The 24,941-nt window shown below is 33.4% G+C and overlaps 1 protein-coding gene across 1 annotated transcript; it reads right to left on the reverse strand.

Annotated features, from left to right (window-relative positions):
* Positions 1-774: 774 nt before the first annotated feature.
* Positions 775-24,941, reverse strand: LOC114324578 (uncharacterized). The gene is made up of 2 exons (XM_028272443.2): positions 24,394-24,941; positions 775-1,328 (listed from the first exon to the last, which is right to left on the reverse strand). The coding sequence occupies exons 1-2, from the start codon at positions 24,711-24,713 to the stop codon at positions 935-937; spliced, it is 714 nt and encodes a 237-aa protein (XP_028128244.1). The 5' UTR covers positions 24,714-24,941; the 3' UTR covers positions 775-934.

The following is a 24,941-nucleotide window of genomic DNA, read 5'->3' on the forward strand; positions in this document are numbered from 1 at the left end:
AAACAACAGGCGACTGACTTTCGTTACAACTTGCTTGTAGCATTTAAACACTAAATTATAATTTTAAGTCAGTAAAATACATTATTGATTGTAATTTTTAATAAGGTCCTCTGATTTTTATAATTTGAAGACACTCAAAAAATTTTACCTACGGAAATGGTGTCTCAAGGTCTTTTTATATGTTAACATTATGTGTGCACCCCCAATATTTTACACCAGGCGCCGCCACTGGTTATATAGCTAATTAACACTGTTTGATAATGTACTTAAATTACTTTCGGTAGATGTAATAAAAATTTAAAAAAAAAATAGAACCTTTTTATTAAAAAAAATAAATGTTTTTATTGTCTAAGTTATCAAATTTATCTTCTTTAATAATAAAAAATTAAACTTGTTCCACCAAGGTTTCGTAAGAGAAAATATATCCCATTTTACGGATTGCAAACAAATGACGTCTGTAATTCTTCAGAATTATAATTATTATAACAAGGGTAAGATTTTATTTGAAATCATCAATTTATATTTACTTACATTTTTAAAACTATAAATTAAAAAAAACCTATTGTACAAAATAAATAAACTACTCATATAAATAATCGACAGAACTAAATCCAGTCGGAAAAATGAGAGAATACCCATGAACGAACATATAAAACACCCTGTATTTTCCTGTCACCGTGTCACAAAAAAAATTGCCCAGCGCAAGTACATGTAATAATAATTATTACATGTACCTTAGCTGGGCAATTTTTGTATGACACGGTGACAGGAAAATACAGCGTGTTTTATATATTCGTTCATGGGTATTCTTTCATTTTTACTACTGTTTAACAAATTAGCTATACTTGAAATATCTACTTAAATTTAATAATAAAAATAATAACTTAATAAATATTATTTGGCAATAAGTACATAATATATATTTATAATTTTTTTAAATGTACGTTCTAATAATCCTTCTAGAAGCGTTATCTCCTGTATCATACATCCTGTGATGACTGTATCCTTCATCTTCATAAGATGTAGAATGACTGTGAGATTCAGTATATTTAGGCTGTTTCACTATTTCGAATGTTGTCTGTTCCTGTCCACTATTGACTAGTTTCTTTAATCCCAAAATAGCTGATAGCAGCAGCGCCATCTTACCCATAATCAAAGCAAGTCCCGACATGACAGCTATACCTTGATAGGCTATAGCTAAAAAGGTTCCTTTAATTGCAAGTGCCCAGTATAGAGCTGCATTATTTCCACTTCCTTTGTTTTTTCTCTTTCTTCCTTCTTCTACTAACTCGGGGACTTTGATTTCTAATTGATGGCTATCCATAAACCTACAACAAGTAAATTATTTACTAAAACGAACAAAAAGAACATATCGATTTTTTAAAAATGATTATAAAGAACAGGAAAAAGTATTTAACATGATAGCATAATATGATAAAATCGTAAATACTTTACCCGTGATCTTTCTTTGCATATTTTTAATTTCTATAATATGGTCGATTTGTTTTATGACTATTATGAATTATGACCTTTGGTATATGCAAGTTAAACCTATTGTAAAATCTGCTGTCGGCTTATTGGAACACTGTTTCCATATTTTCATGCTTTCCAGGTTGAAAAACAGAGAGAAGAGACATAAACAAAGCGAATGTACGTAGAGCTTACTATGATCGAGAGAAGACAAGAAAGGCAAAGGTAAATTGAAAGATAGCAAGAAGAATGAAACAACACGAAGGATATGGCACACTGGACAAATATGCTGTTACTGAACCTAAGAGATTGGCTGGACTAGGGTCACAGGCGACCGGATTATTTCCTTACGCAGATCCCCAGATGCTCACAGGACACGGATGTTTAAAGGCTTACCTCTCTATGTTCGGAAAGGCTGACAGGGATGAATGCCTGTACTGCGGATACACTAACATTGTGGCACATGCGATGTTAGAGTGCAATAGCAACAGATGGATAGTAGATAGGAACAGAATGGAAAGAGAGACAGGTGTGAATTTTGTGACAGTGAGTGTTGGAATAGTATGCAAAACTCTATACGTGCAGTGATCAAGAACAGAAAGAAAGGCAGCTGTACCTACGACATAAGAGAGAAAGATTTTATAAGTAGAAGGTAGGGTGAATACGTTTTTATAAGAGACGAATTAGCGAGTCAGATTGTGTCAACCAGACGGTGGTAAGGCGAAAATGCACGGCTGAGAGTGACGCCGTTCTGGGAGCGATGACGGAAAAAAATGGAAAACAGAGAAAAGGGAAAGGCATCCTTACTGACTGTCTTTTAATAAATGAAGGTAGTGCTGCGGAAGTGATGTCGGCCTTACAGCGGTCATTCCGCTTTCGGAGCGCTGGATGACAGAGGAGGGTCGGGTTTAGTAAGTAGTTCCCATATTCAAATTAAGAAATCATGGAAGAGTATTCGTATAAGGGGTGAACTACGAAAGACACCATCTGTTCCTATCATCATCAGAATATCAATTCCAATAATTAGATCATATCTTCGACCCAGGTGGAATCTTGGAAAAGCAAACTGGGAGAAGTTGTCTGAACAACTAGATCGGACCTTGAGCTGGGTCCTTCCAACCAGCAAACTTTACGAGAGGTTTGTGGGTGCAGTAATAAGTGCTGTCGAAAACCTTGACTTCAAAAAATCAAGCCAGCAGGCATGGTCCCTGTTGCGGAAAATTGGAGGAGCTAACCAGCTGCAATTTCTTCTTCTTCAAGTGCCATCTTGGTTCTGAAGGTTGACGATGATCAGGACTATACGTATTTTCGAAACTGCTGACCGAAACAATTCGTTGTTGCTACAGCTATACCATTCCCGTAGATTCTTTAGCCAGGAGTTTCGTCTTCTTCCTGTGAACCTTATTCCTGCTATCTTCCCCTGCATAATTATTCGAAACAGTTCATATCTTTCGCCTCTTGTAATGTGTCTCAAGTATTGCAGTTTTCGTTTTTTGATCGTAAATATAACTCCCTTTTCTTTATTCATTCTTCTCAAGACCTCGACGTTTGTGACTCTCTCCGTCCATGATATTCTCAAAATTCTGCTATACATCCACAGTTCAAATGCCTCTAATTTTTTGGTATCAATCTTTTTCAGCGTCCATGACTCCATTCCGTAGAGCAGCACAGAAAGTACGTAACCTCTCATCAGGCGAAGTTTCATTTCAAGGCTCAAATCTCTTCCACAGAACACTCTCTTCATTTTAGTGAATATGGATCTGGCTTTTTCTATTCTTATTTTGATTTCTGCTGAGCTATCGTTGTCTTCATTAAGTGCCTAAATATTTGTATTTGCTAACTCGATCGATAATTTCATTGTGTAAATATAAATTTTGGACATTTCGTGTTGATTTCGATATAACCATAAATTTAGTTTTCTTTATGTTCAAAGATAGTCCATATTCTTCGCTGCAGTCTGCTATCTTATTTACCAACGTCTGTAGCTCTTCAAGTGTTTCTGCGATCAGAACGGTGTCGTCGGCAAATCTCAGATTGTTTAATCTAACACCATTTGTTTTAATACCTATGGATTGCTCAGAGAGTGTTCTATTCATTACGTCTTCGGAATAGAGATTAAACACGGTTGGTGACAGTATACACCCTTGTCTCACACCTCGCTCTATTTCAATTTCTTCAGTGGTATTATTCTCTACTCTTACTACTGCTTTCTGATTGTAGTACATATTTGCTATTAGTCGGATGTCTCGTTTATCTAAATTCTTTTCTGCCAGGAGTCTGATTAGATGATCATGCCGCACTTTATCAAAGGCCCTGTTATAATCTATGAAACACATGAATACATCTTGATTTATGTCAAGACATCTTTGAGACATAACGTTCAGTGCAAACAACGCCTCTCTTGTTCCGAGTCCATTTCGGAATCCAAACTGGATATAATTGATGTCCATTTCCAGTTTTCTGTGTACTCTAGTGTGTATAATTTTCAGGAATATTTTCAGTATATGGCTTATCAAACTGATTGTACGGTAATCACTACATTGTTTGGCATTCATCTTTTTTGGTATAATAACTGAGGTGGATATAAGCCATTCTTGTAGTATTTTTCCTGATGTATAAATGCTATTGAAAAGTTCAACTAAAATGTTGATCGAGTCTTCGTCTGTCAGTTTAAGGATTTCCGTTGGTATTTCATATGAACCTGGGGCTTTACCCTTTTTTATTCTTTTTAGTGCGTACATGACTTCCTCTTCCGTTATTTCTGGACCTTCGTCTCCTTGTATGTTACTAAGTTCAGATTGTTGTCTATCATTTGCAAAGAAATTTTCAACAACATAGTTTTTCCATGTCTTCAACTGTTCTTCTAGTTGTGTTATTATGTTTCCGTTGACATTATACAGGATATTTGGCTGCTTACGTTTTTTTGTACCTGCAAGTTCTTTCACTTTTTTATTTACATTAAAAATATCATGTTTTGCCTGCAATTGATCTATTTCTTCAGATTTTCTTTTATAAAAATCTTCCTTTGCTATTCTGATTTCTTTTTTGATTTCTTTCTGTATTTGTTTATACCTTTGTTCGTTTTTTCCTTTCATTATTCTCCGATTGTCCATGAGAAGAAGGATTTTATCAGTCATCCATCTTTGCTTTATTTTTGGTTTTTCTTTATTCAGAATTTTCTTCGCAGGACTTGTTATCGCCATTTTTACGTTTTGCCATTTTTTATCTATGTATGTTGTTCGTTGGCTGAGATGTTTCTTTTTCATGAAGTATTTTCAAATTATTATTAATACATCTTTTTAGCTCCTCCTTTACCTCCACCTCCAGGTTACATAAATGACTGACGTCTATCTGGTTTGCTTTTTTTTCTGCTCCAATCTTTTTAGTTTCATACTCATTTGCGCTATTAGAGGGTTATGGTCTGAATAGACATCTGCGCCTAGGTAAGCCTTAACGGATTTTAAGGAGTGTCTGTATCGTTCGTTTATCAGTAAAAATCAATCTGGTTTTGAATTATTCTTTGGCCATTGTCCTGGAGTGATTTCCACGTATAAGTCTTCTCTTTGGTAAGTTGAAGAATGTATTAGATACAATCATGTCATTTTCGTGACACAATTAAAGCAGTCTGTCACCTCGTTCATTTCTTTTACGGAGTCCGTATTCTCCTACATGTTTGCCACTTATTCCTTTACCAATTTTTGAGTTAAAATCACCTAGAATTACGGTGATGTCTCGTGGTTTCGTCGATTTTAATACTTGATTGATTTCTTCGTAGGATTGTTCAATTTCGTCCTCGGATTTATCTGCTGTAGGTGCATAGATTTGTATGATATTTAGTTTACTTGTGTTTGTTTGTAGTTGGAGAAATAAGAGCCGATATGGTACTGGAGTAAAATTAATGACCGACTGCATCATAGACTTAGATACGAAAACCGTTACGCCATGTCTGTGTTGAGTACGACTGTTTCCGGAGTAATATGCTATGCCATTTGTTGTCGAAAAACTGCCAGAATTTAGCCACCTTGCCTCACTAATGCCTAGAATGTCGACATTTAATCTTTGCATTTCTTGTATTATATTATGCATTTTGCCTGGACCATACATACTCCTAACATTCCGTGTACCAATTTTTAATACTGTCTTGGGTGTTTTTCTATTTTCTTAAAGAGTGGTATTTATTACTTCACAGGGATTTTGCTGGTTGACGACCCGGGAGGCCCAGTGGTCTTCTTGTGATAAACCTCCCATGCCGGATCCTGGTCTCCGATTCCCATGATCAGTGGTTGAGTTGGCTTTTTGTTGAACAGTCATTATGATCGTACTAGAGACATTCATGATGGATCTTTAATGTAGTGGTAAAGCAAACTAGGAGAAGTTCTCTGCACAACTAGACCGGACCTTGAGTTCTTCCAACCAGCAAACATTACGAGAGGTTTATGGGTGCAGTAATAAGCGCTGCCAAGGAAACCATCCCTAGGGGGTATCGCAGAGAATATGTGCCCAGATGGACTGAAACATGCGAATACTTATACGCAAAGTTTATCGAAAGTGGTGACCGAGAAATAGCCGACGAGCTTTTACACAACATCGATACAGCTAGACGCCAAAAATGGATGAAAACTGTAGAAAACCTTGACTTAAAAAAATCAAGCCGGCAGGCATGGTCCCTGTTGCGGAAAATTGGAGGAGCTAACCAGCTGGAATTTGGAGAGTCTAAAATGTCTCCTAACAAGGTTGCCTCCCATATAGTATCTCTATCCAGAGCTCCACGAGATCGAACACATACTACCAACGTGAAAAGAGACTTAAGGGCATTAAAACAAATGAACAGAACTAACTCCGAATATTCAGCAAGAATATTTATTTCTGAAATCACACATGCGCTGAAAGAAATGAAATCAGATAAAGCACCTGGGTTTGATGGTATCCATCCTGAGTTCTTGATACACAGTGGTGCATATACGAAACAATGGCTTGCAATGTTCTTTAATGATATACTTCAGTCAGGTAACATTCCTTTCTCACTTAAGCGAACAAAGATAATTGCAATTCCGAAACTAGGCAAATCAAACGATAAGCCAGAAAACTACCTCCCCATAGCTCTACTCAGCATGGTATATAAACTATTAGAAAAGCTTCTCCTCAACATAATTAGTCACAGGATACTAGAAAATATCTCTATTAAACAAGCTGGCTTCCGCCCTCATCGAAGCTGTACGGACCAAGTGCTGTCATTAACAACTTTTATAGAAGCTAGTTTTCAAAAGAAACAAATGACAGCAACAGTATTTATAGATCTAACAGCAGCATATGATACTGTTTGGAGACAGGCATTAATATATAAACTGGCCCGTATTATCCCCTGCAGAAAGATAATTAACCTCATTGACAACATGCTGACAAACAGAGCCTTCCAGTTTATAATGGGAACGGAGACGAGTAGACAGATGAAACTTAACAATGGCCTTCCATAGGGTTCTGTCCTTGTCGCTTTAATTTTCAGCCTCTATATTGCTGACGTGCCTGAAACCGAATCTCGAAAGTTTGGATATGCTGACGACTGGACCCTTGCAACAAGCCAGCAATCTTTAGAAACTACAGAAATCACTCTCATGAATGACTTATCCATCCTCAGCGAATACCTTAAGAAATGGAGACTACAACCAAGTAGTACAAAAACTGAAGTATAGGCTTTTTATCTTAACAACAAGTTGGCAAACAGATAATTGCGAGTGTATTTTAATAACAAGTTGTTGAAACACAATAAATACCCGAAATACCTTGGGTTTACTCTAGACACAACGCTCACATTCAGAGAACACCTGACGAAAACAGCAGCAAAATTGAAAACACGCAGCAATATAATACAGAAACTCTGCGCTACTACATGGGGTTCCACAGCATCAACTTTAAGATCCTCTGCTCTTGGCCTGATATATCCGGTGGCAGAATACTGTGCACCAGTGTGGCTAAATAGCAGGAACACTCACCTGGTCGACACCCAACTAAACCGTGTTATGTGTATGATAACAGGCACAATTAAGCCCACTCCTACGATGTGGCTACCTACCCTTAGTAATAGAGCACCACCCAACCTACGCCGCGAACATGCATTGGTTAAAGAATATAACAAAATAATGGAGAGTCGCCAGCTTCTAGTCCACAACGAAATCCCGATATTATTGGAAACCGTCTCCGATCCAGGTTATTCCTTCTACAATCTGCTCAAGCGCTGCAGCAATCCAACTTTGACATAAATACCCGATGGAGAGAAGATTGGGAAAGTAAGACAGATCCACATTACCATAGTCTACCGGACATCATAGGAAAACCTTGCGAATTTGAACATCCCCGTAAGATTTGGGCAGCCCTTAATCGAATTAGAACAAACTGTGGAAGATTCGCCGGCTCCCTCTACAGATGGGGTAAACTTCTCTCACCTTCTCGTGATGCGACTGCGGCGCTGCAAGAAAGACGATCAGTCACATTGTTATGTTCAGGACTGCACAAGCAGAGCATACACAGGTGACCCTATAGACTTTGTAATAGCAACCGAAGGGTCAATCGAATATATAAAAAAACTGTATATCTGTTTGTGATGCATTGTATAATGCATAAACCTAAATATATTCTGTAATGTACCTACTTAAGCCATACGCTAAATAAATACGAAAGACAATTATGGTTTTCTCTAATTTTTAAATCTACACCCTATATTTTATTTTTTCAAAAGTTTACATGTATTATACTCTTTCATTTTTATGATTTTTTTCCTATACGTAAACTCTTTACTTTCCGAGATATTTTTAGTTTTCTTCAAATTTCGGAAATATGTACCTTCAAATTGTGTAAGTCGAAATATCGTAGTCGTTTGTTTACAACGGTTATCATAGTCTTGTTGTTTGAAGAAAAAATTACTATGTATTAGGAAACATAAATCGAAACAAAATGTTTCGTAGTTTGTTAAGATAAGGTTGTTAAGGAGCTTTTAAAAACATGAAAATATACATGGTGTTCCATTAAAAATAAAGATGATGGACTATGCTAGACTTGCGTGAATCATCCTGAACATTAAAATTTACCATTAAAAATAGCACATTTAACCCTAGAAGGACCAAGGAGGGTAAAAAAGTATCCACAACATTGCATTACATCCGATTTTCTAAATACTTTTGTCCTGAAAATCTCAAATAATTAGTAGTTGTCGGCGTACTACTGCCCTATTACACGGCATAATTAGCATTTCTATAATTTAATTCATTTCCTCATACTTTTATAAAAACTTGATAGTGAACTATAAATAATCCCCCTAAATACCTTCACCACCATCCCAAAATGGAGAGGGACGATATTCATGTGTCAAATTAGCAAAATCTAAAAGAAAAAAGGCCAATAAGTGGGTTAAAACAACCATAGTTTGTTCAAAATGCAAGTACCTATGTATGCGGTAAGCACAGCAAGAAGTCAAAAATGTTTCTGTATCCTACGATGATGCCAATTCCTCTGAAGCCAAAGACTCCGGTTAAATTATAAATTTTTATCTTTTAACTGTTCCATTAACGTCTAGGAATAATATAAAAGTGTTATTTTTAGTGGCTCTTACACTGTATAATTTCAAAATTTTAACCTGTAATATTCGTAATAGAGCATACATGATATAGTTGGTTGAGATCAGGTTTTTAAGCAGCTTTTAAAAATAGAGAAATATATAGGGTGTTTTATTAAAGTAAACCTTAGGGACTGCTATTTGCATGTGAAACACACTGTACAGAATCACACTGTACATTTAAGTTTATGTTTAAAAAGTATATATTATAAAAATTAACGGGTCTCTGCATTTTTATAGTTTTTTAAAATAAGGCTTCATTTTGGTTCATAATTAAAGTGGTTGGCAGCCTGTATTTCACAGAAAGTGATGGCGTCGAAAAAGGCTTCGCTAAAATTAAGTCTATAGTCTGGGCTAGCGATGTGAAATTACGTGTAATTTCAGAAATTGTAAGTTACACGTGTAAAATTACCCAAAAATTACAAACCAGATGTAATTTATGTAACTTATGTAATTTATGTTCATTGTATTAAAAAATCAATTGTTTGCATTCATATTGAATATAATAAACACAAAGTAACTACATACTTATGAAATAAAGAAAAGTGGATAAGAAATACATACAAATAATAAAGAAATGAAAACATAGGTTCTTTAGTTTTGTTTTAAGCGGCTTTTATAAATCACAACTTCCTTTTTCGCAGACAACTGGAGACCTTCTTGTTATAAAACGTCGAAGTTTCAATTGTTTGCTCTTCCAATGAGCCTTGTGTAATTTTTTTTATCTCCGGCAAATCCAGAACTGCATCCTGAAATTAAATAGGAAAGTGTAAACATAGAGAGTAAAAATAATGGGTTTATAATATAATATATACAGATCTAACTACCTTGTTTTCGGCATCTGAAGTATCCTTCTCGACTTCCGTTTTTTTTTGGGGTTGTTCTGTGCCTTTACCCTGAAATTGATAATTTTGGAATATAAACAATAAATATGTATGTGTTTACACTAATTTACCGATTTCATTAAGACGTTTTCTAAAATGTTCACTTTGCTTTGTCTCAAAATGCGTGCTGGTCTCTGTTCCCTAGTTTCCATTCTTTGATCAATTTCATCATCGGTCATTGCAAAGTCAGCAAAATTAAAATCATCGTCGGAATTTCCATTTCCTGTTGTATTTGAATGCCATGATGATATTGTCTGAAAACATAAGATTTATAATTTTTTATTCGAAAACGGTGGAATGCATTGGAAAATCGGAAAAGAAGCAAACTGCATATATCACATGCACATATCACATATCTAAAAAATGCCTAAATTTAAAATTACCTCGTCTAATTCTTCCTCTTCGGAAATATGGTTTTCAATTACTTCTATCTCCTTCTGTAAGTTTCTACCTTCTATCGAAACGTTGTTCTGTACAGTCTCTTCTATAGGATATTGACTTTGTATGTGATGTTGTCGTGAACGTTTCAGCAATTTTGAATTATATTGTATATAATTTAAATTTGCTGCCCTTTGAGTTGTTAGGCGATTTCTTCTCTTCGTATGAATGCTGCTCTGGGAGCTAAAGCTTCTCTCTGTTGCCGCAGAAGTGCACGGCATTGTCAATATCCTGACTGCAACTTTGGAGAGGCATGAATGTCCACAAAATCCTTTCCACCATGTAACCAAAGAGACATTATCGAGTATGTTCCATAAAAATGTTTCGCCAAAAAAGTCTGTTTTAGCTAAATAGTTTCCTAAATCCTCAGTAATCTTTGACACTCCTTCATCACCAATCTCTATCGTGGTCGTGGTTGACATAGTAGTAATGTATTTCATCGCTTCAATCCTTTCGGCTGATGATAAATTTGCACCAACAGACCGAGGGTTTAGTAAGTCTGCGGCAAAATGGATCGGTTGAAGGGCGTATTCCTTCCTTGATATAAATTTATCCATCGCTTCTGTTTTTTCGCAATCCGTTAGTTTCACGCATTCTAAATGAGTAGATATGTTACTACCGATTTTCGCGAAAGTTTCACAAACCAAATGAATTGACGAAGAATCTCCTTCAAGACGTGTTATTGCTTCAGTAATTGGCTTAAGCAATTCAACAAGAGCGCTAGAATTTATCCAGAATCCTTCATCAAGTAAATTTGCTTTTGCGCTGCGTATTCTATCTTGAATTGTTTTATCTGGAGATATTGCTAGACGTTGTAGGACGGACTTGCATTTAGTCAGATCTTGAAGACATTTTACATGTGAACCCCATCTTGTTTTTACAGGTAGGCTAAGAGACACTCCACACTTCATCTCATTTCTTATTTCTGTGAATTGAGCTCTCAGTACTTGACACTGGTTAATAGTTTTAACGATATGTATAATATGTGACAAATGTGTCTCTATTGAAGATAATTTCAAAATATCGCTGCACAATAAATGTAATGTGTGCGCTAAACAGCCGTATGATACAAGATGGGGATACATCTCTTCACATTGTCTCACAGCCTTCCTCATATTCTTTGCGTTATCAGTCACAATAGCGAAAAATTTTTTAGGTCCATACTCCTCCAGAACTTCAACCATTAATTTTGTTATATATTCTGCGGTATGCTTCTCTGCTTTTGTTAGTACTGATTTGACAAATAACGGTTCGGGTGTTGTAACAATGAAATTAATTACACTTTCATTTCGCAAGTTGGACCAACCATCGCATTGCAATGATAAATTGTCAGCTTGCTTAATTTTATCATTAACTTGAACTTCAACTCGCTCGTACTCTTCGGTCAGGAGACGATTTGATAACATATATCTCGATGGTAAGGTGTATGAAGGTCTAATTTTTTTAAAAAACAATTTCCAATCTTCATTCTCGGTAATTGAATGTGGTGCTGAACTGGTGTAAATAGCTCTAGCAAGCAAAATATTCAATTCGTTATTTTGTTCGTGTGTCATTCGATCACAAAATGATTGTATTCTGTTGATTTTTGTGCAAACAGGTGTTTCCACATGAATGTTATCAGAAGCAGATGTTGATGCTGTGGAAACCGTTGATGATGTACAAGCAGCATCAGTGTTATCGTTATCCAATTTTGCCGATGTGATCTTTTTCATGGATGTTTCAAATGGAAATTTAGAGTGATTCCCCTTTGACTTTGGAGTTAAAATATTGAATTTAAGTTTTATCATATGCGGCACATAAGTGCATTGTTGAAGATGAGATTTCATTCTTGTAGCATTTTTTGCATGTACACTCTTGCAAAATTTACACCTCACATTTATGGTCTTTTGATTAGAAGAACCCGCAGGTAACACTTCAAAATAAAGCCAGATATCTGTCTTACGTTTCACCATGTTTTATGACCTAAAAAAAATATTCAGGTAGACTTAAACATTAAGAAGGGAAAAAACATTATTTTTCAAAGTATTTGATGGGCACGAGGGCATAAAAAATTGTTAGGCATCCTTAAATAGAAGAAAGATTAAAATTGAATCTGTGTAACAATTTAATGAAATTCGAATAAGCAGAATACTGGATCGGACAACTACATTATTTTGCCCTCAACGTTATCAAAATTTTTTATTTAGTAAGTTATGTCAGTGTAATTCAATTACACATGCTACATGCACAAGTACCCCGTTGCTCCTATCATTCTTATAGTTATTGTACAGTAAACTAATCTAAAAAATCGAATAAAACTTGGTAAACCGAATTCAGAATTAAGTACTGTAGCCACATATAAAATGACGCGCGTTAGATTTAACGTACAGTCGATATGCGATAGGCCCGCCCCTGTGTTTCCCAATCTAAGGTTGCTATGGACATCACCGGCACGTGTTTTGCTGTTTGTAGAAATAATATATTTCTTACCTTATAGTTTCTGTGCTTCCTTATAAATAAATGTAAAGTAACCAACGCTGCGTGAATGAATAGAGAAAGAACAGTCGAAAACTAACTTATACATACACATTACACATACAATAACAGAAATGTAAACATAACCTGCCTGACTCAGACTAAGGAACGACTAACGAGCGACGAGCGTAATAGCACCCACTGGTTCGCGCGCGCCGGCACCGGCGCACCGCACTTACGACAATTGCGCGCGCATAAGTTGCCATAATATATGTAATTTTACCAGTAATTACATAAATTACGGTAATTTATGTAAATTTATCATAAGTTACGTTAAATTTCATAAATTACGTAAATTCCAAAAATTACATAAATTACATTAAGTTACGGGTATCATGTAATATTACCGTAAGTTACGTGTAATTTATGTAACGTAAGTTATGTAATTTTACAACTCACATCACTAGTCTGGGCTGATTATCGGAGAATAGGCCATTTTTGGGAAAAGTTATTTACCAGCAATTTTATTGCTGGAATCGAATTATAAGATCCTATATATTAATAATATAGGTATGCAAAGTCCTCAGATAGTGTGCTACTTTTTTATAAACAAAATGGCGCCCGAAAATCGTGTTTTTTTTAATTATTGCTCTATAACTCCAAAGATTTTAACTCTACAACATAAACACCCAAATAAAAATTTACCTCTGCATAGAGACGTGTTTTTCCAGATCTGCTCCGACGAAAATTTTCCGGTTTTCCCAACAAAATCTTCAATTTTCAAATAAAGTTTTAGATAAGTAATTATCTACCAATAATTAAATAATTTGGTGACTTAAAACTCCTCTTGGTTTAGACTACAGTTCCAGAAGCTGGTGAAAATTAAACGAATATTTTAGCAACAATTCAATTGTTAATTAATAATTTACGGTCGCAATAATAACCAAAATAATTATGATACACTGATTAAACTTTGAAATCTTATAAAGATGAGATGCCTATTTAACATTTTGTTGACAAAATATAATTTTTTTATTTTTTTGCATAATCTTTAAATGTTTAAAAAAATAGTTATAAACAAATTAACGTTTCTCAGAAAGTTTTTACTATATTATAATTTTAAAAAATATCTAAAATGCGCATTTCAAATATCTTGAAAACGAATGCTTTAAAACTTTTTTGCAACCATTTGCAAAAAAGTTATGAAACAGCAAAGTAAACATACGATTATTGCGGTGTTTATAATTTTTTTTTTAATTCTTTCAAACCGTAGAAGTGAGTTTAAGTACAAGCTAATTATTTACAAAAAAATATCGATTATCAGTTTAACGGTTATATTTTAATTAAAGATTATAAATATATTTTTTTGTAATTTACAAGCGCGAAAGTTGACTAATACAGTACTGTAGCTAAAATTTTCACTCGGAGCGACGATCGGCCGCGCGACGTACACTTTTAATAAATAATGTATGCTGCGTGTCAGTCGCTTCGAGTAAACATTTTAGCTCCGACTCTGTATCAGGCCTAGTTTTGCGCTAAAAATTACAAAAAAAAGTATTTTTAATCTTCTTCTTCTTCTTCTTGTGCCACTCCTATCGGAGATTGGAAATTATCAAGGCTACCCTGACTTTGTTTACAGCTGACCTAAAAAGTTCATTAGTGGTGCAGCCAAACCACTCTCTCAAATTCCGCATCCACGACATTCTTCTACGGCCTGGATTCCGTTTTCCTTCTATTTTTCCTTGCATTATATTTTGAAGTAATGCGTATTTATGACCTCTCATCAGGTGACCCAAATACTCGAGTTTTCTTCGTTTTATCGTTAATAAAATTTCTGGGTCTCTTCCTATCCTTCGTATTACTTCAAGATTTGTGATTCTTTCAACCCAACTTATCTTCAGCATTCGACGGTAGCACCACATCTCGAAACTTTAAATATTTTTTATGTTGTTCTGTTTGAGAGTCCAGGCCTCTACACCGTATAATAGCGTGTTAAATACGTAGCCACTTAGCATTCTTAATCGTAGGGGGATGCTTATATCTCTGTTGCAGAAAAATTTTCTCATCTTTATGAAGGTGGCCCTGGCAATTTCGATACGTCTTTTTATTTCATTGTTTTGGTCTCCAGTTTCGTTTATTAAAGTTCCCAAGTATTTATAACTTGATACTTTTTCAATTTGAATGCCGTTTATACTAATATGTGCTGGTTGTGTCATGATTTTACTGAAGACCATATACTTGGTTTTTTTGATATTAATGTTTATGCCATAATTGTTGCAAGCAATATTTATGTTTGTAAGTAATCGTTGTAATTCTTCTACTGTTCTTGCAACTAGTACAGTGTCGTCTGCGTATCGAATATTATTTACAACCTCTCCATTGATTACGATTCCTTCATTTGCTTGCAAAAGGGATTCCTGACAGATGCTTTCACTATATACATTAAATAGCAGTGGTGACAAAATGCATCCCTGTCTTACTCCTCTACGTATTTCTATTGCTTTTGATATCTCGTTTTCTATTTTGATGTTAGCTTTCTGATTCCAATATAAGTTGAGAATTATTCGCAGATCTTTATTATCTATGTCTTTTCTTTCAAGAATGTCTCTTAGCCTATCGTGGCGTACTCTGTCAAACGCTTTTTCAAAATCGATAAAACATGCATGTACTTCTTGATTAACGTCTAGGCATCTTTGTGTAAGAACATTCAAACCGAAGAGAGCTTCTCGAGTACCTAGTCCTTTTCTGAACCCCATCTGTGTATTACTAATATCTGACTCCAACTTTTGATAAACTCGGTTGTGGATGATTTTTAGAAATATCTTTAGTAGATGGCTCATTAAAGATATTGTTCGATGTTCTGAACATTCTTTTGCATTGGATTTCTTTGGCAGTGTAACGAATGTAGACAGCAGCCACTCTTGAGGTATAATACCAGTATTGTATACTGTGTTAAATAAGTGCAATATTATACCTATTGATTCATCATTCAAGAGCTTTAGTAATTCAGTAGGAACCTCATCGGGTCCATTTGCCTTTCCAGTTTTGGAATTTCTAAGTGCCATTTCTACTTCACATTTTAGGATTTCAGGTCCCGTTTCACCATTTACCTTGTCAATGTTATTTCTGTTGTCCTCAAACAATTCTCTTATGTATTCATTCCATCTATTAATTTTTTCTGTTAAGTCTACAATAATATTTCCGTCTTTGTCTTTAAGCAAACTTATTGGATGTCTTCTTTGGGTTCCTGTAAGTTCTTTTACTTTTTTATGTATATTGAATGTGTCATACTTTCTTTCATAGTCTTCCATTTCTACACATTGTTTTGTAATCCATGATTCTTTGGCCTTCTTTATTATTTGCTTTATGTTCTTATCAACCTCTCTGTATTTTTCTGAATTATTCTTCAATTTGCGTCTTTCATCCATTAGTTCTAGTATGTCTGGTGTCATCCACACCTTATGTTTCTTTGGAGATTTGGTTAGGTGTTTCTTTCCCGTAGTTCTTATTATAGTGTTTATATACTTCAGTTTTTCATCTATGTTGTCTGTTCTGCGGATTTGGTTTTCTGCTACACTGAGGTCGGTGTTGATTTCTTCGCGCACTGTTTGTCGTCGGTGTTCACTTTTAAGCTGACTTAAGTCTAACGTTGGGATGATGGTTTTTCTCATTTTCTTTGGTCTAGCTTCTAACACAGATACTACTGGATTATATCCGAACCGATATCAGTTCCAGGGTAAGTTTTAGTAGATTTCACGGCATTACGGTATCTTTTTGTCACCATTATGTAATCTATTTGGTTTCTGATTACTTTTTCTTGTGTGTGTTGAGGTGACGTCCACGTATACAGTCTCCTTGGGGTGTGTCTTTAATCTTTGATTAAAATATAACCACTGCACTAATTTTTGACATTCTTTGTGAGTAAGTAGATTGTACCATAGACTCACTTTTAAGCTTCGAAACAATGAAAACAAATTATAAACAACGGAGAAATCGTATATTACCGTTGCTGTTTCATAACTTTTTTGAAAATGGTTGGAAATTTTTTTTAAAGCATTCATTTTCAAGACTTATGAAATACGCATTTTAAGTATTTTTTAAAATTAGAATATAATAAACAATTTCTGAGAAATGTTAATTTGTTTATAACAATTTTTTTAAACATTTAAAGATTATGCAAAAAAATGAAAAAAATATATTTTGTCGACAAAATATTAAATAGGCATCACACCTTTATAACCTTTCTAAGTTTGATCAACGTCTCATGATTATTTTGGTTGTTATTGCGACTGTAAATTGTTAATTAACAATTGAATTGTTGCTAAAATATTCGTTTCATTTTCACAGGCTTCTGAATTTATAATATATACCAAGAAAGCTTTTATTTCAGCAAGATATATAATTATTGATAAGTAATTACTGGCCCAAAAAGTTTATTTAAAAATTCGAGATTTTGTTGGGAAATCCGACATTTTCCGAGGAAAATTTTCGTCGGAGCAAATCGTGAAAAACATGCATCTATGTAGAATTAAATTGGGGTGAATTTTTATTTGAGTGTTTTTGGTGTAAAGTTAAAATCTTCGGAGTCATAGAGCAATAATTGAAAAAATACGATTTGTCGGCGCCATTTTGTTTATAAAAAAGTAGCACACTCTCTGCGGACTTTGCATACCTATATTAATAACATATAGGATCTTATAATTCGATTCCAGCAATAAAATTGCTGGTAAATAACTTTTCTTTGTACTTTACTCATTAGACCAGCGTATTATAACTATTTTTTCTTCAAAATTTAAAGATTATGCAAAAAAAAAGAAAAATTTATATTTTGTCGATAAAAAATTAAATAAGCATCTCATCTTTATAAGTTTGATCAATGTATCATGATTATTTGGTTATTATTGCGATCGTAAATTGTTAATTAACAATTGAATTGTTGCTAAAATATTCATTTAGTTTTCACCGGCTTCTGGAATTACAATCTATACCAAGAAAGCTTTGATGTCACTAAGTTATTTAATTAGTGATTAATAATTACTTACCTAAAACTTTATTTAAAAATTAGAGTTTTCGTTAGGAAAACCCGCATTTTCGCCCGAGGAAAATTTTCGTCGGAGCAAATCGTGAAAAACCTATCTCTATGCAGAATTTAATTTCAGTGAATTTTTATTTGGCTGTTTTTGTTGTAAAGTTAAAATCTTCGGAGTTATAGAGCAATAATTGAAAAAAATACGATTTGTCGGCGCCATTTTGTTTATAAAAAAAGTAGCACACTATCTGCGGACCTTGCATACCTATATTATTATTATGGAGGATCTTATAATTCGATTCCAGCAATAAAATTGCTGGTAAATAACTTTTCCATGAATTTTGCTAATTAGCCCAGAGTACTAATATCATCGCCTCAGCCAACGAAGTTCTTGGTGAACGAAATATAAACTAACTTCACGGTTTTGTACAGAAGTGAAGAACAAATGCAAATAAAATAAAAAGTCTGGCCTGAAATATTCGTCAACCAAGACAGAAGAGGCATACGATAATTACAAGATAACAAGAAACTAAACACATGCACTTTTGTAAGAAGAATAAAAAAAATATTATCACTGGAAACGTTTTTTGAAAGAAATGAAACAGGATTTTTATGGTCTGCAAAAAGGAAATATGGTGCTTTATAAGAAGTCAAAGAACGGCGGTAAAGGAATCAATTTAACCAAAACACATAGAAAACGACATATCGACTGACTATCTAAAAAAACTCTATGCATAGGAAGAAGAAATGACGCTAGAACCGAAAACAGCAGAAATTACCAAAAATGAAGAAGTTAATATAAATACGTAGGAAGTTCTAATAACACTCGAAAAGTTGAAGAATAAAAAAGCTGCAAGTAAAGACGGAATACCAAACAAATTACTGAAATACTTCGGAACAGCAATAACAGAATAATTAACAATACTAAATAAGAAAATTATAAAACACAATAAAATACTGGAAGAATTGAAAACGAGGAATTAATTCTACTATTCAAAAAAGGAGGTAAAAAAGAGCCAGAAAAGTACAGATATATAAACTTGTAACTCCAGAGTACTTGTTTTCTTTGAGAAAAATTTCTCACTTGTGTTCAAAATTTGTCTGATGGGTGAGAGGAGTGTGTAACGTTACAAACGCCACATATTTGATATTTTATTTTTAAATAATTATTTTACTTTATTTTCTTTAATATTTCATTAATAATTATCTTCTGTTCGTTTTAACTTGCTTTTTCGTTAAATACTTGTTTGTCGCCCTCTTTTAGTATTCTCTATTTGCTATCTCTATTTTCATCTTACATCTAAATTTTCAACTGAACATACTGAACGTACCCTGTATATTCTTACACTCTAGATATCTGTCTTTAAATACGGAACATGCCTGCCACCTCCTACGTCCTACTGTCATGATAGTGACACTTCGTCTCAATTCTCAAAATGGTGGTGGTAAACTCACAAAACGCATGAGAGCTTAAAAATAAATGATTTTTATTCAAATCATCTCTCTCTTGGGGTAAGAATTCTAATTATTACAATCATTCTATTCCTACATACATACCTAGTTTCTTATAACAGTTTTTTAAATATTTTTTTTATCTAACCTAGCCTCCAATGTCAAAGCATAATATGTTCTGATATTTTAGTTTTAAATATTTATTTTTAATTTTCATATATGCACGTGTAAATCAAATTTGAACTAGTAATATTCGATCTTAATTCCATTTAATTATTCCTTTGCCAATAACTACTTTTTACGATTGGTTGCCAAAGGCTCGTTTTTGGTTTTTCTTCTTGATGAATGATATGTGTCTTTATCTTATAGTTTTTGGGAATAAAGATCACAGTCCTTTCTTTGGGAGCTTCAAGCCTATCACCGGTGATGGAACTAAGGCTGAAAAGAACAAAGATGCATCTCTAGACAGACAGCAGCACCCAACATCTAAGTACATCACCACCAAGACCGTAGCTGCAGGGATCTGAGGCCGAACATCTGCCCAGGTCTACAACAAGTCGACAGCGGTATCATTCAACATCAAGAAGTTACCATCGAACCAGATACCAAAGCCATAAATATAATCTACAAATTGTTAGTTTTTGGCAAGAATTTGAATATATTTGTTAATGCACTTAATAAATCAAATTTTTATTATATTTTTATGAACAATAAATATGATTAGTTAAAAGTATTGTTTTATTTAATTTCATTCTAAATTTTCATACTTAGTTCATTTCTAGGATTAGGACAAGACGAACACACACCCTGAGTGACTAAGCTAGGCTCGGGTGAACGGTAGGTATCTTGGTTGGTTGAGATATTATTGAAATTATACTTCTTTACCGGCGATAGAGGGTGAATTTTTATATGTTAAAACCTATCAGCCCGGCGCATGCGCATTATAACTTTGTTCTGATTGGATGTTCAAATGACATGTCAAAAATTATCCGATATGGAAGCTGTAGGACAGCTGTGGTTTGGAGGTAAAGGTAAAGGTAAACAAATGTATAATATATTAGTTTTATTGTTGTGAGGACAGAAACAAAAAAGTTTATAATATTCTAGTGACTTTTAAATAGTTTTTAAAAGCAACAGGTACGTAATAATTGTAAATGTATCATGGGTATAAACCTACCTATTTGATCTGCCAAAATACATAGTATGTAATACTTTTATTTATATAATTTGATTACCATCAAAATTTCTATCAATATTCACCTAATATATTGTTTTCTTACTCTATGTTTTGTTGTATTTTTTCAATTCTAAATCATTTCAATTCAAAATTAAAATAATTTGATCAAAATTTTTAAAATATCAAAATATCACAAGTTTAATCCGTTTAGTTAGTCGATCTTCGTAAATAATGACACATAGTGTCCGTGGCTAAGCGTTGAAGGCGAATGAATTCCAATACCAACCGCGCTTATCAGCGCTGGTTCGATTCCCAATAGAAACTTTCTTTTTTGTTTTTGTTAATACATTTTATGATTGTAAATATATTTATTATATAATTGTATTTTCAGAAAATACGTATTTAGTTAAAAAAATTTTCGACAATTAATGTTCAGACATCATTTGTGGCTTGTTTAATGTGTTTGTGTGTGTTTTATTCTTTTATTATTTTAATTTTTGGCACTGTTCTAATAAAAATGTTTGAGAAGTAGTAAGTATAAATTAGTTTAATATTTAAACAAAATATAAATAAAAAGTATATTAAGTTCGTTTAAATCATATAATAGAAGTACAACTTCTTACGTGCGTACAAAGTACACACACATTCTTTTTTTTTTTTTCGAATAGTATTTCAATTAGCTGGGGTAGTCCATCGCCTTTTTCGATTCAAACTTGTTAAATACTACCCTAAAACTTAGAACTACAACAACATGGTTTTCTTACTGAAAGGTCGTGTATAGATGCAATATTCGTCACAAAGGAATATACTGAGATATCAATAAAGTATAATAGACTAACATTTCTCATCATAGCGAAGTTCCCCTAAACATCATAAATACTATTGAAAACATATTAAAATGGAGGTCAGAATAGATGAACAACTTATAGAACCTATAGACATAGGCAGCGGAATAAGACAGGCGGACTCATTGAACCCTATGCTCTTCAATTTAATTATGGATGAAATCACCAAAACTGTCTACAAATAGTTGTTAATGTTACTATTGTTTGTTTTTTTTAACCAAGAGGAGTGATTTAAATTTACCGCGCTGTATTGCTTGTTTGTAATTGGTCCAACCGCAGGCAAGTTTACTCCACTGTTATAAAATTTTGACACTAATGACATTTATCAAATTTTGACACTAGTGACATTTCATAGGTTAATTAAGTTATATCAGCGATTTTTGTGTTTTATGTGTTATTCCTTTAATTTGTAGATTGTTAGTCTGCTTTTATATAAAGGCAGTTGTTTTTGGAACTCTTTAGCGACGTATTAATTTAATATAATATTTATGGATTACCATTGAGGGTCGACTAGATCAACCAAAAAAGAAGATGTATTTGGTTATTATTCTAGTGATATTTTTGGGTGTGAATCTGTCTTTTTAGTTGACTCCTCCTGGTTAAAAAATAAACTATAGTGTATTATTAGTGTCTAATTTTGTAACACAATCGAAACACGCTATTGGATAAAAATGAAAAATATTGAGAATAAAAACCATAAAAAATGAATATGTAGTGTCAAAGAAGAAACAGATTAACATAATTAAACATAATATTAATATTAAAATAAAAATAATAAGGTTAAATTACTTGAAACAAGTATAGTTCAACGAAAAAACGACAGATCATAATGACAACATATATAGTTTTTTACAGAGCAAAGCAACAATTACACTTGTAAATAGTACATTCTTTCACGGTTTTTGTTGTAAATTTTAAAGAACCACTTGGATTGACATGAAATTTGTGATATTTGTGAAAAAGTGATATTGTGCTGATGTGTGCTTTTACCCTGGGGGTAAGTTTCACCCCTTCTTGAGGGTGAAAAAATATACATCCAAAATAAGTCCCGAAATAGATAAACTGACTAATTCTAAGCAACTTTTTTCTATAGAGTTTTTTTACCAAGTCAGTACTTTTCGAATTATTTGCGAGTGAATAATATTCATTTTTCAACAAAATAACCACGTTTTTAGACGGTTTTTCGCAAATAACTCTAAAATAAGTATTTTATTGAAAAAAATATCCGTTGTAAAAATATAGCTTGTAAAAGAGTAAATACATTGTGTATGCACGAGGCCTGTAGACTTGGCAGCAGCAGAGTTATAGCTAGTGAAAAGTAGGTTCATATTCGCCAAATTTCAAATAAGATATTTAAACATGAAATATCCAAAAAATGAAACCATTTTTGGAGACTACTCAGAGCTTTTTTAAAGTGTTTAAAAAAAGCTTTATTTCTGTTTTTATAAAAAAGTTGCTAGTATAAAATGTAAGCACATTACGCTCAAACTTATGTTGGTCCCTTTTGCTTTGGCAAAATAAATCTGGAAAATCACCCCCTAATTAGCAACTAAATTGAAAATAATCTTTACCGCTTTACAAGTTACTTTACTTATGTTGTGTTTATATGATCTGTAAGTTTTATAAATTCAAAGTGCTTATTTTTGAATAAATTTTGATTTAAAATAAAAATTTTATTTTTAATTTTGAAAAAAATGCTTTTTTTCCGAAATAACTTAAAAATTATTTAAAATTTAAAAAATCCCAAACAGTAAAAAAAGTCAGATTTGGTTTTATGAATAATTTGTATTTTTTTGTTTTTTTGTAAAACAAAAATTGGTTAAGGTATGGGCTGTTTAAAATGTGCCTAAGCTCGTGGTTAGTGACAGTGACTCCTTCAAGATCTTTTTTAGATGAACAACCTATTTTTCATTCTCTAACTCTGCTTCTACTAGGTCTAGAGACCTAATTTTTACACCGTTTTTTCACTGTTTAACAGGCTATATTTTTGTTAACAATGTTTGTTTACAAAATCATTACTTTTTGAGTTATTTGCGAAAAACCGGCTAAAATCGTGATTATTTTGTTGAAAAATGAACATATTATAGTCACACGCAGATAATTCGAAAATTATTGACTTTATTATCTATTAGTCAGCTTATCCATTTTCGGGTATATTATTTTGGACGTATATTTTTTACCCTCAAGAAGGGGTGAAACTCACCCCCAGGGCAAAAGCACACATCGGCACAATATCACTTTTTTCTTTGACTGGTTAGCTATGTGTATGTGTATGCCAAATTTCATGTCAATCTTAGCGGTTGTTTAGAATTTAGAGGTTTTGCAATATTTTACCGTTAAATAACGTACTAAAAAGGCATACGGAGAGCAATCAGCATAATTTATTTATGCATCTAATGTGAATAAAAATATACGTTAAACATAATATAGTATTAACTAAACATTTTGGTTTAGGATAATTGCGGACAAAATTTATATTTGGATCCCCATTGAATCTTTTAACAATATTGGGTTTTGTGTTTTAGCAGTATATATTTTGCTTACTTAGGTATTTTGCTATCAGGATGCCTTACTAATACTATGTATATAGCAAAACCGACATAAACATAAGATGCAGTCAAGGATTTATAAATCCAGTGTGAGACCAATAATGATATGCAACAGAAACAAGACTTGACACAGCCACAACACAAAAGACTACTGCAAACAGGAGAAATGAGAGTAATGAGAAGAACTACAGGAAATAAGTTAAGAGATCGAAAGAGGAATGAAGACAGAAGAAAATGGCACAGTTCGATGTATAAACAAATGGACACAAATAGAAAAAAGCTGGAATAACCACATAACCGCAAAATAGTACAAAATCAATTACTAATCAATAGAAGAATAATTATAGGACGACCGCGCAAAAGATGGAGTGACAACGTTCCATACAGGTACCAATCCGCAAATGAACAAGCAAAATTGCTTATAAAGAGAAAGAAGAAGCATAGAGAAGACATTTACTAACAAACAAATTTCCATTTTACCAAAATTACCTAGTTGCAGTATCACTCAACATGCCGTCTATCGCTTCCGTATCAAGCTGCTCCAACTTTGTGTCATTCAAATGTAACGCCGTTTGTAAATCCCTTGATTGCCTACTATTGGCCACTAGATTGACACCATCGAACAAATTTAAATGTTTTAACATAACAGCCCTATTCGCCACTTTAAGGGCCTGTATTTTGATGCATTTAAACATTTCGTCCTTACTCGCACACTGGTCAAATGCCCTTTCTAACACTTTAAATCCGCTATTTTCTGCACTAGTCACTAGTAAAGAGGCTGTTAAAAGAAGTATGGACTTAAAAGCCATTATTGTTGGATCTGAACTAAGGTGCAGTTGTTAGAAAAATTGCATTTTATTTCTTTGTGTTCGTGAATCTTTTAGAGCGTATTAAGCTTTACATTTTATCGTGATTAAGAAAAAAATTCACGCGATACACAAATCGATGCACAAGAGAAATTGAATAATGATTATTTAGGTTATGTATATGAGTAATCTGGAACGCGCTAATGAACTAATTCTGTAAATCCGACAAAA

Source organism: Diabrotica virgifera, chromosome 6 (assembly GCF_917563875.1).
Source record: "Diabrotica virgifera virgifera chromosome 6, PGI_DIABVI_V3a".
In the NCBI taxonomy this organism is placed as follows: Eukaryota; Metazoa; Arthropoda; class Insecta; order Coleoptera; family Chrysomelidae; genus Diabrotica; species Diabrotica virgifera.